The following is a 13,298-nucleotide window of genomic DNA, read 5'->3' on the forward strand; positions in this document are numbered from 1 at the left end:
AACGCCACACATTTCAGGATAGACAGAACACAAGGAAGGGATTAGAGCTGCAAATTTTTGATCCTCAGGGTATCCTCTGACCCTTCTTAGTTCAACCAAATGAACTAAAATTTTAAAATAACACAACTTTTTGAAAAACTAGTTCATTTGTTTGAACTAAGAAGGGTCACAGGTGCCCTAAGGTTCAAAAATTTGCTTGCAGCTCTAGAATGGATACTAGTGTTGTGCCAAAAAAAGAAAAAGAAAAAGGAACGGATAGAATTGCTGGTGCACTCAAAGTTAAAGTAATTATAGCGCACATGAATAGAAGTCGATGTGTGCTAGAAATATGTAAGAGGTGGGACATTGCATTCTCATCTGGTTTTTCTTTTCCCCCAAAACAATAGAAAAAGCCTCGGATAGCTCTCTCTCTCTCTCTCTCAAGGACTTGTTAGAGCTAAAGAACCGCGTAGTACATCTCCGCCAAACTTCTCTCTTGTCCAGCTCCCTGGATGCCGATAGTCAGCGAGATGACTAGAAGGACAATTCCACCGCGGAACCAGGTCGCTCCTCAATCCTCATCGGGGACACCGGTTTTGAAATCTCTTTTCACATTTCTGAAAGATATTCACATGAAGTCTGGCTTGAACAAAATAAGCCAATGTGCATTTCTTCAATGCCCAGGTCATAAAAAGGAACCTGCAAATTGCTACTCTGAATCTATCCTAAATCTTTGTATACCACAATGTTCACTCGAGCTACCTGTTGATAAGCCTCGCTCCCGAGTTTGTTCAGTTTTACTGACTTTCAGAGGACCTGAACTTGAATATCGTCGAAAAGAACCAGAGGCATCCAGAGTATCATAACGTGCCGATGCAGTGAACTGCTCGGTAGATATCACTGGGTCTACGTCCATATCCTGGCTTGCTCTGCTTATAATCTCAGAATCCTGGATATGCAAATCTCGGCTAAAGCTTCTTGACTCATTGAACTCACTGCCTTCGTTGCATACCAACTTTAAGGCTTGAACAACTTCCCCCATAAATGGGCGCTGATCCACCTCAGGCTGAACGCACATAGAAGCAATTGCTGCTACTTTTGCTATGCTGTCAAATGGGATGCTACTTCCAAGTGACACATCTATAAGTGTTTCCAAACCATCCCTGTTTGTTAGAAAAGGACAAGCCCAAGCAACTAAGTTTTCTTGCCCTGGAGGCCTTGACATATCTACAGGCTTCCTCCCAGTAAGAAGCTCGAGAAGGACAACACCGTAGCTGTAGACATCACTCTTTACTAGAAGATGCCCAGTTAGTGCATACTCAGGAGCAACATACCTAACAATAACCCGTCATAAGTTCATAACATGACAAGGATATATGATCAGCTGTGAAAGAGTTAAGATAATAATTACAGAACCAAACTTACCCGAAAGTTCCCATAACACGAGTTGATATATGCTCGTTCCCCTCACCCAGAGCTGTTCTTGCTAGGCCAAAGTCTGAAACCTTAGGGGTGAAGTCATGTTCCAACAAAATATTACTCGACTTGAAGTCACGATGTATGACACGAGGACTTGAATCTTCATGCAAATAAGCAAGACCACGTGCTGCACCAAGTGCAATTTTAAGCCTAGCATCCCAATCAAGCGGAGCAATGTTCTTATCTGATCCTGCTTGGAATTATAAAAAGAAATTGTTTTCAGAAGTTCTCACATCCATGTTAACCAAGCTTTGCTAATTGAGAAAACAAGAGATACGCATATGTTATGCAACCCGTGAAATGTGCCAAGTGTTTGAAAAGCAAGATTTGGGAACAAGAACATATAAAATAAGACAAAGATACCGTCATAAAAAATGTGTTCCAAATGGTTATGGAAAGTCTGGAAAAAAAATTAGTTATATAGGGTATGATATTATGAACTAGGCAAAAGATTGACCCCAAAAAAGATGCATTCAAGATAAACCAAAAGACTGATTCTTGTGAGTAGTGCCTCTCCTATTTTTTGTTTCTCAAAGTTATAACAGCTGTATAACACTAAAGATGTACTCCCTCTGATCCTAAATTCTTGACTCAAATTTGCCCAAATATGGATGTATCTATTCTTAAAAAGCGTCTAGATACATGTAATATTGCGACAACAATTTAGGATTGGAGGGAGTATATGAATGGTCTTGTCAATAAATCCTTGGCTAATCTAGTGCATCTGCCTCCAATAAAAAAAACAGATAATAAAGTAGCGAAACTGAAATTCTCATGAAAAAAAAAAGTTCTACGAAACTGAAGGTCTAGTTACAGAAGGAAAAATGTATTACCGTGCAAGTGAGATTCCACACTTCCATTTGGAACCAGCTCGTATACCAAACATCGCATATGCTCCCCTGTGCATATACCTATCAACTTAACCAAGTTCCTGTGATGCAATCGGCTAAGCATTTCAACCTCAGCCAAAAATTCCCGGGTTCCTTGCTGGTCATCCCTCTTAAGAATTTTGACAGCAACCCGTTCTCCATCCTCAAGAATACCTTCATAAACACGTCCAAATCCACCCTCGCCAATTATCCGGGATTCGTCAAATCTCTGTGTAGCTCTCTCCATCTCAACCAAGCTAAATGTTTTTGCTGATCCTTTATATGTCACTATGCTTGAGCTGAAGGATGGTGCTGTCGAAATAGGTCTGCTTTCTAGCCTACAGCCGACTACTGCAGAACCAGGATCTGCATTTCCAATGCAAGCATTGATGAAAAAAGAAAAGAAAGCAAATCAGCGCCTGTTGTTCTTTTTGTAGCCTGTAGCCCCTTCAGATTTTGCTCAAAGCTCTATTGAGTGCTTTGACCAGTGAAGCATGAAACAAAGCTTATATTCTTTTATAAACAGTTCTTTCAGCAATAGAAACATGAAACAAGACTTCTCCACTTTTGAAAGCTAAAAACAGAAGATTATCTTCACTGGCCTTAAAAAAAAATCACTGGTCCAGTCACTCCAGTGCACTCAAGGTCCTCAAACTATTTTGGGATCTCAGATAGGTCCCAAAAGTTTGAAAATCGTCATCTAGGTCCTCAAAGTACACTTTAGTGACTCATCCTAGTCCAAATCAGTTGAAATCAACTGGCATGTTGACTGTTGGCCAGAACTACTTCTGGGCTGATTTGGACCTGGATGAGTCACTAAGACACAGATGATGATTTCAAAGTTATGGGACCTATGTGAGACACAGCAACTAGTTCGAGGACATCTGGTGCACTTCACTCTCTCTCTTTTTTAAACATAATCTTTACTGGACAAGTTTGCTGCAAATGCATGAACAATTGCTTCAAGGCCTCAGAATACATATGCATGGAAAGGATGGTCCACCAATCTTGTTGTTCCCTAAGCAGCTAAGCTCTACCAGAAATTTCATGATTTCACCCAAAAACAGAACTTATGCTTTCAAAAGAGAAGAGATGCACCATATTAATTTCACTACTTTCTTCAAAGGTGCCAAATGGAATGATAAAAACAAGAATAACCATAAAAAGAATGGTTTGCTACCTTCAGGTTTTGCTGGCGTAAGTGATGCTTCGATTAAAGGATTGCGGTTCCTAAGCTTGAAATAAATCACCAATGCAGCTCCAGCACATAAAACAAAAGCAAAGACACTTGACAGAATAATTATAACGACTATGCCCCTGCTTTTTGCTTGTCTTTGGTTTCTTACATCAGCAGCAAATGGATGTAACCTTGGATCATTTACATTGCTAAGACCGTTGTTCAGACTTCCAGGAGCTGTTGGTGGTGACGAAGGAAGACCTGAATGTAACAAAGTATGCCATGACGTAATTTCAAGAGAGAGAAAAAGAGCAAACGAGAAATAAACTATAGATTTGAATAAAAAAATAAAACGATCCAAGGCTCAAGTCAAATAAAAAGTCAAGAAGATAGACAGGAAGATGTCAACATAAGGAAATCATTATTAAATCGAACAAAACAAAAGGAGTTATGAAGAATTCCCACCTGGGTAAAGAACATTTAACACATCATAGTTGCCAAAATTTGTAGGATTTATAGTGACCTGCTTGTGCCAAAATCTTTCAAATACTGAAAGTGCTGTTGTATAGTCAAATCTTCCTCCCAGTGGCACAAGATCGATAAGGACAATTGTCTTCTCAGGGTCCTCAGCTGCAGCATTTGCTCCCATCACACGGACTTGACTTTGTTTCATGAGAACTCCAGATGCAATTTCTTGTGCAAGTTCTGAGACCAACGTAAAGAACGTGTACAATGCTATACCTAAACGAAGCTCGACTTTTATTGGCAACACACAGAGACATGTTGTTCCTGGAGGATTATTGGTCAGGGAATCTTGACAATATTTCGGTGTGCAGTCTAGCAAAAAAAAAGGACGAATAAACCACAACTGGGAGATCAATACTCCAAAGGTATTCAACTAAGTAGCTGAGTTAAACTGAAAGTACAGAACATTTGAATTGATGAATTCAGATGTCACAAAATGTATCTGCATCATACATGAATTTGGAGGTGGCGGTGGCAAGGAATGACTTGGTACTGGTGCCACAGTCCTGGGCTTTCTAAATGCAGGACTGTCAGGCGGATACACATGCGGTAGAGCAGGTTCTGCAGACATAAATATACCCAAAAAAAGATTATAACATATAGAAAAAAGTCTACTTTCCAACCCTGAACTTCCGAAGAAGTCTACCTTTCAACCATGAACTCTTAAACTTTCTAATTTACAACCTTGATCTATCGAAACCATCCTCTTTTAACCTCAGGATGTTTCACAAGTGGTTTCGGCTGACATGAATCGTGATTATTTTCATTTTTAACATAAGAAATAAAGTTGTAACACGGCATTTGTTTTTCTTGTAAAATGTAAATATTTGTAACTCCTTTTGCTGTTATACGAATGGCAGAGTGCATGTCTGATTCCTAAAAAAAGGCATACAGCAAAGAAAAACTAAATTAATATTGTCTTGCAATTGCATGGTAAATCCAGCTAGTTCATATCAAAGCCACGTAACGGAGATGATTCTGGGCCAATAGGATTAAACATAAACAGAAAAAGAAGACAGCTTTTAGACAAATTGAAGGCAGGATGAGAAATTAGGGACTTGCATGATTTATTTTGCAGTCAAATACCCATAGTAGAAGAAGGACATTTTGAATGTTCAGATCAAGGATGAGTCTCAATCAATATTTTTGGACTAAATATGAAATTTAATCAATTAAACCATATATAATTCTTTCATTACCACAAAATTATACGTGTACTAATCAATGACATGGCATGTCTCAATTCTCAATGATGTAGTCAGCATGCATGGGTAAGCATAAACAAACTCTGTACATTAGTGCCTTTGGCAAGGCATGATTTGTGCATGTTTGAATCTGCTCTTAGAACAGATGACATGATGTAAAGAATAAAAGCAAATTGTAATAAATATTGAAACGAAGAACAACTTCTTTAGGGTGTATAACTCGTATACTGGCCCATATGGCCCTTAACTCTCTTATGTATATAGCTAAGTCATGATGGAATAAGTTGAACAGTTCCGAAGTTTTTACTTCTCTTCGACTCTTCCTAAAATTAACACAACTAACCTGGAGAATATGAAGGTGAATGATATTGATGAGGTTGATGCGGAGCATATGCTGGATTTCCTTGTTTTCCTTTTGATGGAGGCAAGACTACAGGTGCCGGAGCAGGACTATGATCTAAACCTGAATGCCCATGGCTTGTTTCAGAAGCATTATCAGCTCTACGCGGAGCAGGACTTATGACAGGAAAGGAACCTGCACCATACATCGCTTACTGAGATAGATACACTTGTAATTGTCCTTTAGCTATGTCGAGTTGTGGATACCTTTGTGATGTTTATGATTTGCAGGCGGTAAATGGCTGGAAGGTTCCTTTGGAGGTGCAGCGACTGGAATGCCATGTCCCCTCCCACGGAAACTGGGAGACTTTTGGGGAGAAATGAGTGGTTCTGCACAATATAACTTCATGAATCATTTCACTATCGGCAATCGGTTTATCATCGTTGTAGCCTAGTAGGTATGGTTGGTGGGAAACCTTTTACATATGTGTTATTTATAGGAAAAGAACGGTGATGCCTTCCCTTTGGAGGTGCCACAACTGGAGCTCCATGGTTCATCCGATGTGTATTTACAGGTACGGAATGGCGATGCCTTCCTTTTGAAGGTGCTGCAACTGGAATGCCATTGGCCTTCCCATGGTTGGCAGGATGGAGTGTTGTTGCTGAAGAAGCTGCTGCTCCTGCACAATGTATTAGAACAAATATTTGATATTCATTCCCCAGCAGATGTATTTCCTGTATGAATACTGAGACATACTTTGTGCTTGTGGCTTATCTGTGGGCAATGGTGGATAAGATCTGATGAGGGGCACAGAAACTGAAGGTGAAGCTGTCGCTACTGGAGGAACAGAAGGTCCTACGCCTAACATACATTTTTGGAATTGATTTTAGAACAAACAATACCTTTTTCACAAACTCTCAACTGGTTGAGATATAATCTAGTTCCGTTATGTGGATAATCTAAAGGTGGTAAATGCTTTGGACAGGAAGCAGCTCGAATGTCATGCGCCTGCCCCTCACAAATATGAATATTGTAACCAAAAGAAGTTTGTTAATATTCGACTAAAGGATTGTGGTGGATCCATGGAGCTTGCAAACGTTATTCTCAACTAAATGAGACGGCTACCTACTAGGTGTGGATAGTGTATGGTGGTTGAAGGGGTAGAGGGTTGCTCTGGATATACATCTAGAAACAGGCAGACTGTACCTAGTCCCATGGACGGTAGGAGAAGTGATTGGTGATGGAGATACTGCACATCATATATTTGAAATGCATAAATGAAGAGGATAAAATCTACAGGATGGTCTGGTTGAGCTCGGCACCATTTGAATGCAGAAGCTGCCCCTGTTGCGGGGAAATTTGACTGGCTCAGTGCATTCACGGTGAAGAAGCGGAGAAGGATCAGTCTCCCTGTTTTTTAGAATTTAAACTGTAGGAGATGCGCGATTGCAACCCGACAGTATATAGATATACATATTAATTTTTGCAAGGCGAGACACCAGAATGCGACCTTTGGGGGTCAAACCCTGGTGTGCAGCCAGCATACCTTGCTGGCTGACCACCCGAGCTGAGGTCAGTTCTCAATGATTAGTCTCCCTTGTGCCTATCCCCAAGAAAATTGTTCCTTCAGAAATGCTATAGATTTTTTGCACACTGAATAAGGGAGATGGAACCTTTTGGTGGTGAGCTGCTGTGACTTGGTAAGTTCTTTGGAGGTCTGGCAACTGATATGCCATCCTTGTCCTGACTGGATGAGGGAGCGATGGGCGTTGGTGGTACAACTTCTATATATGACAAAAGGTTACAACAAAATCAGGGAGAGAGAAAACTGAAACATTGAATATGGACCAGTTAGATGACTGGACATCAAGGACTATACCATTTGGCGGTGGTTTCTTTTTGCTGCGCAGTTCTGGAGGTGAAGCAACTGGTACTCCAAATATGTCCTGGCCTGTCGGAGGGGTATGTAAAGGAGCCGCTACCATCGAATGACAGGGATTGCAAGAGATTCTGAGTTAGGTAAGTATGAGAACTTGACACCATTTCATTGCCAACAATAAAGCATGGCATAACACCAGATCCAACAATCTTACAATGGCCATTTATACGGGGTGAAGGAGCTGGCTGTGTTGATTGACTGCCCATTGAAACGGGAGATGGAGGAGGTTGAGATGCTGATGGAGGTAAAATTGTATGAAATTAGAGAAAACATATAATTGATTAAATGCTAATGACATCGAGGACATAAGCCAGATCCACATAGTACTTACACAAGGTTGGCTGTTGTAGAGAAGGTGCAGAAGCTGGAGTGTTCACGGCAACTTCAGGGTGAGGCACATGCAGTTGAACTGGAAGAGATGGTGAAGCTGCAGGCACTTGTTCTTGAAGATGATGATTGCCAGTTTGAGTAGTTGGAGAAACCATTTGGGAAGGAGGGACAGGTTGACCTGTGAATAAGCAAAAAAGGTATCATCATACAAATTAGATTTCAGTTACATTAGATGCAGGTAGAGTTCAGCATCATGCTGAAAACCACTCACCTGGACTCTGTATAGATGGAGATCTCTCTCTCTTTGGTGACTGATAAAAATGATCAGGTGGAGGACTAGGTTGCATTGCAGGCAGCACTGCTTGTTTAGATGGTGACACAGCTTCATCTGATGAAGGCAAAGAATATAAACCACTTACATGAAAAAAAATCAGCAGGGTTGCTAAAGGAAAAAAAGGATTTGCTGGACATACGATGTGCGGACGACATAAAATAAATCATAGTTATAAAAAAGTACCTTTATGGTTGCTTGTTGGACTGGGTGCATATTGAGTATGCTGTTTCTCAACACGTGTACTAGTTGGTACTGATAATTTTGCAGTTACTCCTAGCAAAGAAATTGTCGATTGCATTTCAACTAAAGATACACATCATGGTATATATAGAATACAAAGAAAACTCTAAATCATTGGGCCACAAGCGCGTTTAGTTACAGACCTAAACTTTGAAAACTTGGAGCTTGCAATTGTGATGGATGAAGTATATTCAAGTTGTTATCTGGAAGGTCACTTGTTATGGATAGAAGAACTTTACGGCTGAAGCCAGGTGCACGAGACTGCTGGTGATCTTCAGAAACAAAGCAAATAAAACATTTAGTTATTAACCCTCGTTTTATAGAATAAAATTTACTTGGTCATTTTGTAGCACCAAAGAAAATGGTAAAGAACATACAACTAAATCAAGGTGACCAAATATGCAGTATATAGCAGATAAATAATGACAACAAAATGCTGAAATTAAACATGATTTAAATAGTTATCTGCGCACATGATCATTATTTATTTGGTCAAGATTACATACAGATGTCTGACTAGCAAAAATACAAAATACATTGCCACCAGATACAGAAGTCCGTTCATGATTATTATTTTTGCAATGTGTTAACTTAGCACATTGTTCATGGTATTAGAACAAGATAAGACAAACACAACATTTAGTAACTATATGTTATATGAAAAGGCAAATAAGGTCAGGAATCATATTTTCGTGAATAAGAAATGAGAAATAGGTTCCACAATTCCTCATAACTGAGAAAAAGAGTTGTAAAAGATAATTAATGTGGTTTTGCTAAGAGGTTAAATATGTGATTAAGATAATATGTCTATATTAAACTTAATTCTTCAGCGTTAGATAACAATGGATGGTTACGATGGTTGCCAAACTCTTTATATTGCTGTAGATATACAATCACAGTAAAATGCCGAGAAAAATACAATTAGTCAAATAATTAGCCGCGTAGATATCATTAAATTATTGCTTATTTGGTACTGCTCATAAATCATCTAGACATAGCAAATTAGTCAAAAAAAACACCACAGCTTTTGAATTTCTTAATCCCAAAAGGTCAGAACTAGACTAATTATCAACGAGAAGCCAAATCTTGAGCTTTAGTCGTTTTGATGTGAAAACTGACATCTTGGGCGCACCTGCCGGGGATAACTGGGCAAAAGAGCATCATGAAAGCAGACCAACTCAGAAGCGGGGCAGACCAGGCAGCAAATACCCACTTGTCAGCCTCCAGACTTTCTTCCTCCCCATTCTTTGTGTCCCTCCTATCTCTTCCTTCCTCCCTCATTGCCGAACGCCCGATGTCCTTGGCTTGTCAACCACCGGAGTTCAAGAAGAAATCGGATTAATGTTGATTCCTTGGCCGGTGAGCGACAACGACTACGGGTTCGAGCTCCTCCACCTATATAGACATTCCGAGATGGGATCAACACTTGAGGCCCATTAGGACTATGTACCCAAAATCCACTTGGATCCAATCCGTGTGAGTTCCCTCAAGTGTGCGGCCCTATAGGTTCACGATCACTTGGGCACAACTTAAGGTTCTTCCGAGTTGCCATGTCATGTGGGGGCGCACCTACCATCGTAGGGCATGCCCTACTGCGGCTGCTCAGCCCTAGTTCGTGTCTTAGTCAAATTGCTTGCTAGTTGGAAAGTTAAGAGTCAGGATCTAAGTCGGAAAGGTTTTGTCCCGTAGAAGGTTACCCTGCTGACCTGATCTAATTAGGTTTCCCAAGTTGTAATTGGCTATTTATAGCCCACCCTGGTCTATCAATAAAGCAAGCAGAACAATTAATCTAATCTCTCATCTCCTTCCTCCGCGCTCTGCGCCCCTCCTCACCCCGATCTCCAGCTATAGGGCGGCATAGCTTCAAGCCTCGCCCTCCAACCTATCACGTCTACAACCTCCGCTCCAACCCTCAGCTCCCTTGTTCCCAAGCACGTGACATGCCACTTGTGGCCCCTAGTACACTACTCGCTCCACGAGTTCTCGAACTCAAATCCATAGCTGGTAGAGGCTCCTAGCTGAACTTGGCAACTCCCAAGTGCCCGCAAAGTTGAACCGATGAACCTTTCCAATGTGTCATATGCAATTTTCCTTTTGCCTCACGACATATGTTGTCGAGCTCAAGGTACGTACTTGTCCTCCTTGTTGGTACCTTGACCTCTCTTCTCGAAACCGTGATACAGATTCCATGAACTGGGTTAACTCTTAACCCAAGTTGTATGGTCCTACTTTCTGAATCTGATCACTCGAGAGGGACAAGAGATATCTCTCGAAGTCGGAGGGGCAAATCTCATCTTGATCATCCACGCCTCGTAGTATGTTTCACCACATGCCTGGAGTTACAGAATAGCGTTTGGTAGACCCTAAGGAAGTCGATTCACATCTCGAAAACATGCGAAGACATCAAGTCTAGGACATGGCATATATAGAATGTACTTGAGAGTTGAGACTAACAAATGACGAACATCTCGTTGTGCCGCAAAGTGAGTTTGGCCAACTCGGTGATCTCTATACACGAAGTTCGTACTATCAGGTTAGAATCTCTATGCTCATGACTTGTGAAACATAGTCATCAACCAAATCATATACTAGTCAAAGGATATGTATCCCCATAACCTTATCGACAAGGGACCGTTAGAACAATCATCATACAACGCATAGTCTCACAAACATGTCACGCACTTGTTGGTACATATCAGTGATGATGTTCAAGGACAATATAAATAACTCATGGATACGTAGGGAGATATTATTATCACATGATTGCCTCTAGGGAAACATCTCGAACAATGCTGACTCCATCATCTCGAGTGTCGAGCATGACGGCAGCACTGGACATGAGGATGAGACGTGCATGAGCTGGGGGCGTGGAGATGTTGGGTTGGCCACGTCAGAGCTTGTGTGGCATCCTATTCTGTCATGTGAGCCTTGATAGCTGGGTCCGCTTTGTCAGGTTTCGCGTCAAACAAGCTAAAGCGAGAGATTTGGATTCTTTGTGAATCATTAGCATTAAACATGGTGGTTCTACGTTGCGAGACCCAAAAGTTGTGCCCAAGTGTCATAAGGGTCCTAGAGCAATGGTTTTGAGTATGAGTAAACTTCATTTACAGCCAGTGAACTTGATTGATATCTGTAGTTTAGTCGTTGTACTATCGAAACCTCAAAATACGGTGCTTGAACTTGTTCCACCAGTGCTTCTATGGTCAATGGACCTCCGAGATACGTATTTTGTTGACATGGTGTATGACAGGTCGGGTCCCTTTTGACCAGCATTGTGGCAAAGCCATGAGTTTCAGGCAAGCGTGATTAATTCAAGGGTCAGTTTGCAAAATTTGCATAGACCATTTAGCACAAAGATCGTTCTCAAAAAAAAAAACTTGTACTAAACTACTAGTCCCTTGTTGTCGAAAACCCCTTGCTTGTCGTACGCCACTTAAGCAAAATGCATACATCTTAATCAAGTTCCGTGATTGTGGTTGTGGATGAAATTTACTCTTTAAGTATTAACTCATCTAGATATGGATTAGAAATTTAGAGCTCAATATTGTCGGCATATAATTTCTGAAAACCTAAATTTGAAATGGGGCCTTTACTATGTACTGCAGCCCACGTTTTATTGGAACTTTTGCAAAAACCACCCTGTAAATTTTTGAAATTAACACGCAGTCCATGTTTTTATTTCGGAAATTTACAGAGGTTTTTTTGCAAAGGACCGGCGCCAATTAATTAGGGACAGCATCTTTCACGACAGCTGCAAAATCGCAAAAAAAAAACACCCTACCATTAATTTGACATCCAATTTCAGCGATCAGAGGCACAAATAACGGTAGCCCGAACTCGAATTGCCACCCAGAATCTACACGCCAATTTCACAATAAAAACTGGAGTACTACAAAACAAAACGCTAAGTCTCGGATTTTCGCAGCTCCAACCCACCAAAATACTCGTGAGTAAGCTACTCTAGCATTTAGACACGCATGGTCCTGACCAACGACCAGGCCAAACCACGGAGAAACCACCAAACTCGCAGAGACCAGCACACCAACGATTTGACATACCTCCACGAATCGCGAGCACGGAGACGACCAAGGCGGCGGCGAGGACGGCACAGACAACGCCACAGCAGGCGCCCCCTCGTAGGCGCCGGCCCGTCTCCCGGGCCATCCCCACGGCAGCTAGCACCCGGCAGCAGAAGAAGCCGAATTGACGGCGTTATGAAGTATCAAACGCCGACAGATTCGCCATGATAGCACCTCGATCAAGGCCGGAGCATAGGCTGCTTAGTAGGCACTCCGCTGGACTACACCGCAGTAGCAGCAGACGCGGGAGCGGGTTAGTGGGCGGGGGCGGCGCGCGAGGAAGGGAGAAGATTCGGTGCGGAGGCGAGTAGCAGTAAACAAATGAGGGAAAGCCAAGTGAAGCGGGCATAAAATCCCAACAAGGGTCAGGAGAGGGGGGCGCAAGTTGCGCACTAGCAGCAGCACGGCGATTTGCTGTCCATTTTCCGCCGATCGCGCGAGTTCTTCTTTTTTTTCTAAGGTTTGGTTTTGTGGCAGGGGCCGGAGCGGGGGGTTTCCGGTCGATCGATGTGGCGTCTGTATCAGCAGGGCGTGATGTTGTTTGGTAGCCTCGCAACTGGAGTATTGCTGGGTGGAGTCCGGTCGGTCCGGGACTCCATCCATGCCGGCGATGGTGGTGGACGCGTGGGTCTTTCTTTTGCCCCTTTTTGGGGACAGCAGCAATCAATTCAATGAGATTAATTCAGACTTTGTGTGCCCGTGTGGGCCGAGTGCCGAGTGATACTAGCGGTAGCCCCCCTAGTCGCGGATCTTGCGACCTGCTGGTCATGATCAACTGTTCAGTTGAAGAATTTTTTTAAGG

General features: G+C 42.0%; 1 protein-coding gene across 9 annotated transcripts; it reads right to left on the reverse strand.

The window, feature by feature from the left end:
* Positions 1-236: 236 nt before the first annotated feature.
* Positions 237-13,100, reverse strand: LOC100843161 (receptor-like serine/threonine-protein kinase ALE2). Of its 9 annotated transcripts, none has more exons than XM_024458411.1 (18): positions 12,476-13,041; positions 8,561-8,689; positions 8,361-8,450; positions 8,115-8,231; positions 7,845-8,021; positions 7,668-7,748; positions 7,454-7,552; positions 7,248-7,358; positions 6,331-6,435; positions 6,095-6,253; positions 5,841-5,963; positions 5,578-5,769; positions 4,483-4,590; positions 3,970-4,341; positions 3,508-3,765; positions 2,292-2,693; positions 1,405-1,648; positions 237-1,313 (listed from the first exon to the last, which is right to left on the reverse strand). In XM_024458411.1, exons 1-18 carry the CDS (start codon positions 12,579-12,581, stop codon positions 689-691), a joined length of 3,498 nt encoding a protein of 1,165 aa, XP_024314179.1. In that variant the 5' UTR covers positions 12,582-13,041; the 3' UTR covers positions 237-688. The 9 variants fall into 9 exon arrangements, 8 of the variants coding, with proteins under 8 accessions (XP_024314179.1, XP_010232215.1, XP_010232217.1 ...); XM_010233913.3 differs by having other exon boundaries at positions 6,050-6,253; XM_010233915.3 differs by lacking the exon at positions 6,331-6,435 and having other exon boundaries at positions 6,050-6,253; positions 12,476-13,039.
* Between the last annotated feature and the right edge of the window lie 198 nt (positions 13,101-13,298).

This window comes from Brachypodium distachyon, chromosome 2 (assembly GCF_000005505.3).
Source record: "Brachypodium distachyon strain Bd21 chromosome 2, Brachypodium_distachyon_v3.0, whole genome shotgun sequence".
Lineage (NCBI taxonomy): Eukaryota > Viridiplantae > Streptophyta > Magnoliopsida > Poales > Poaceae > Brachypodium > Brachypodium distachyon.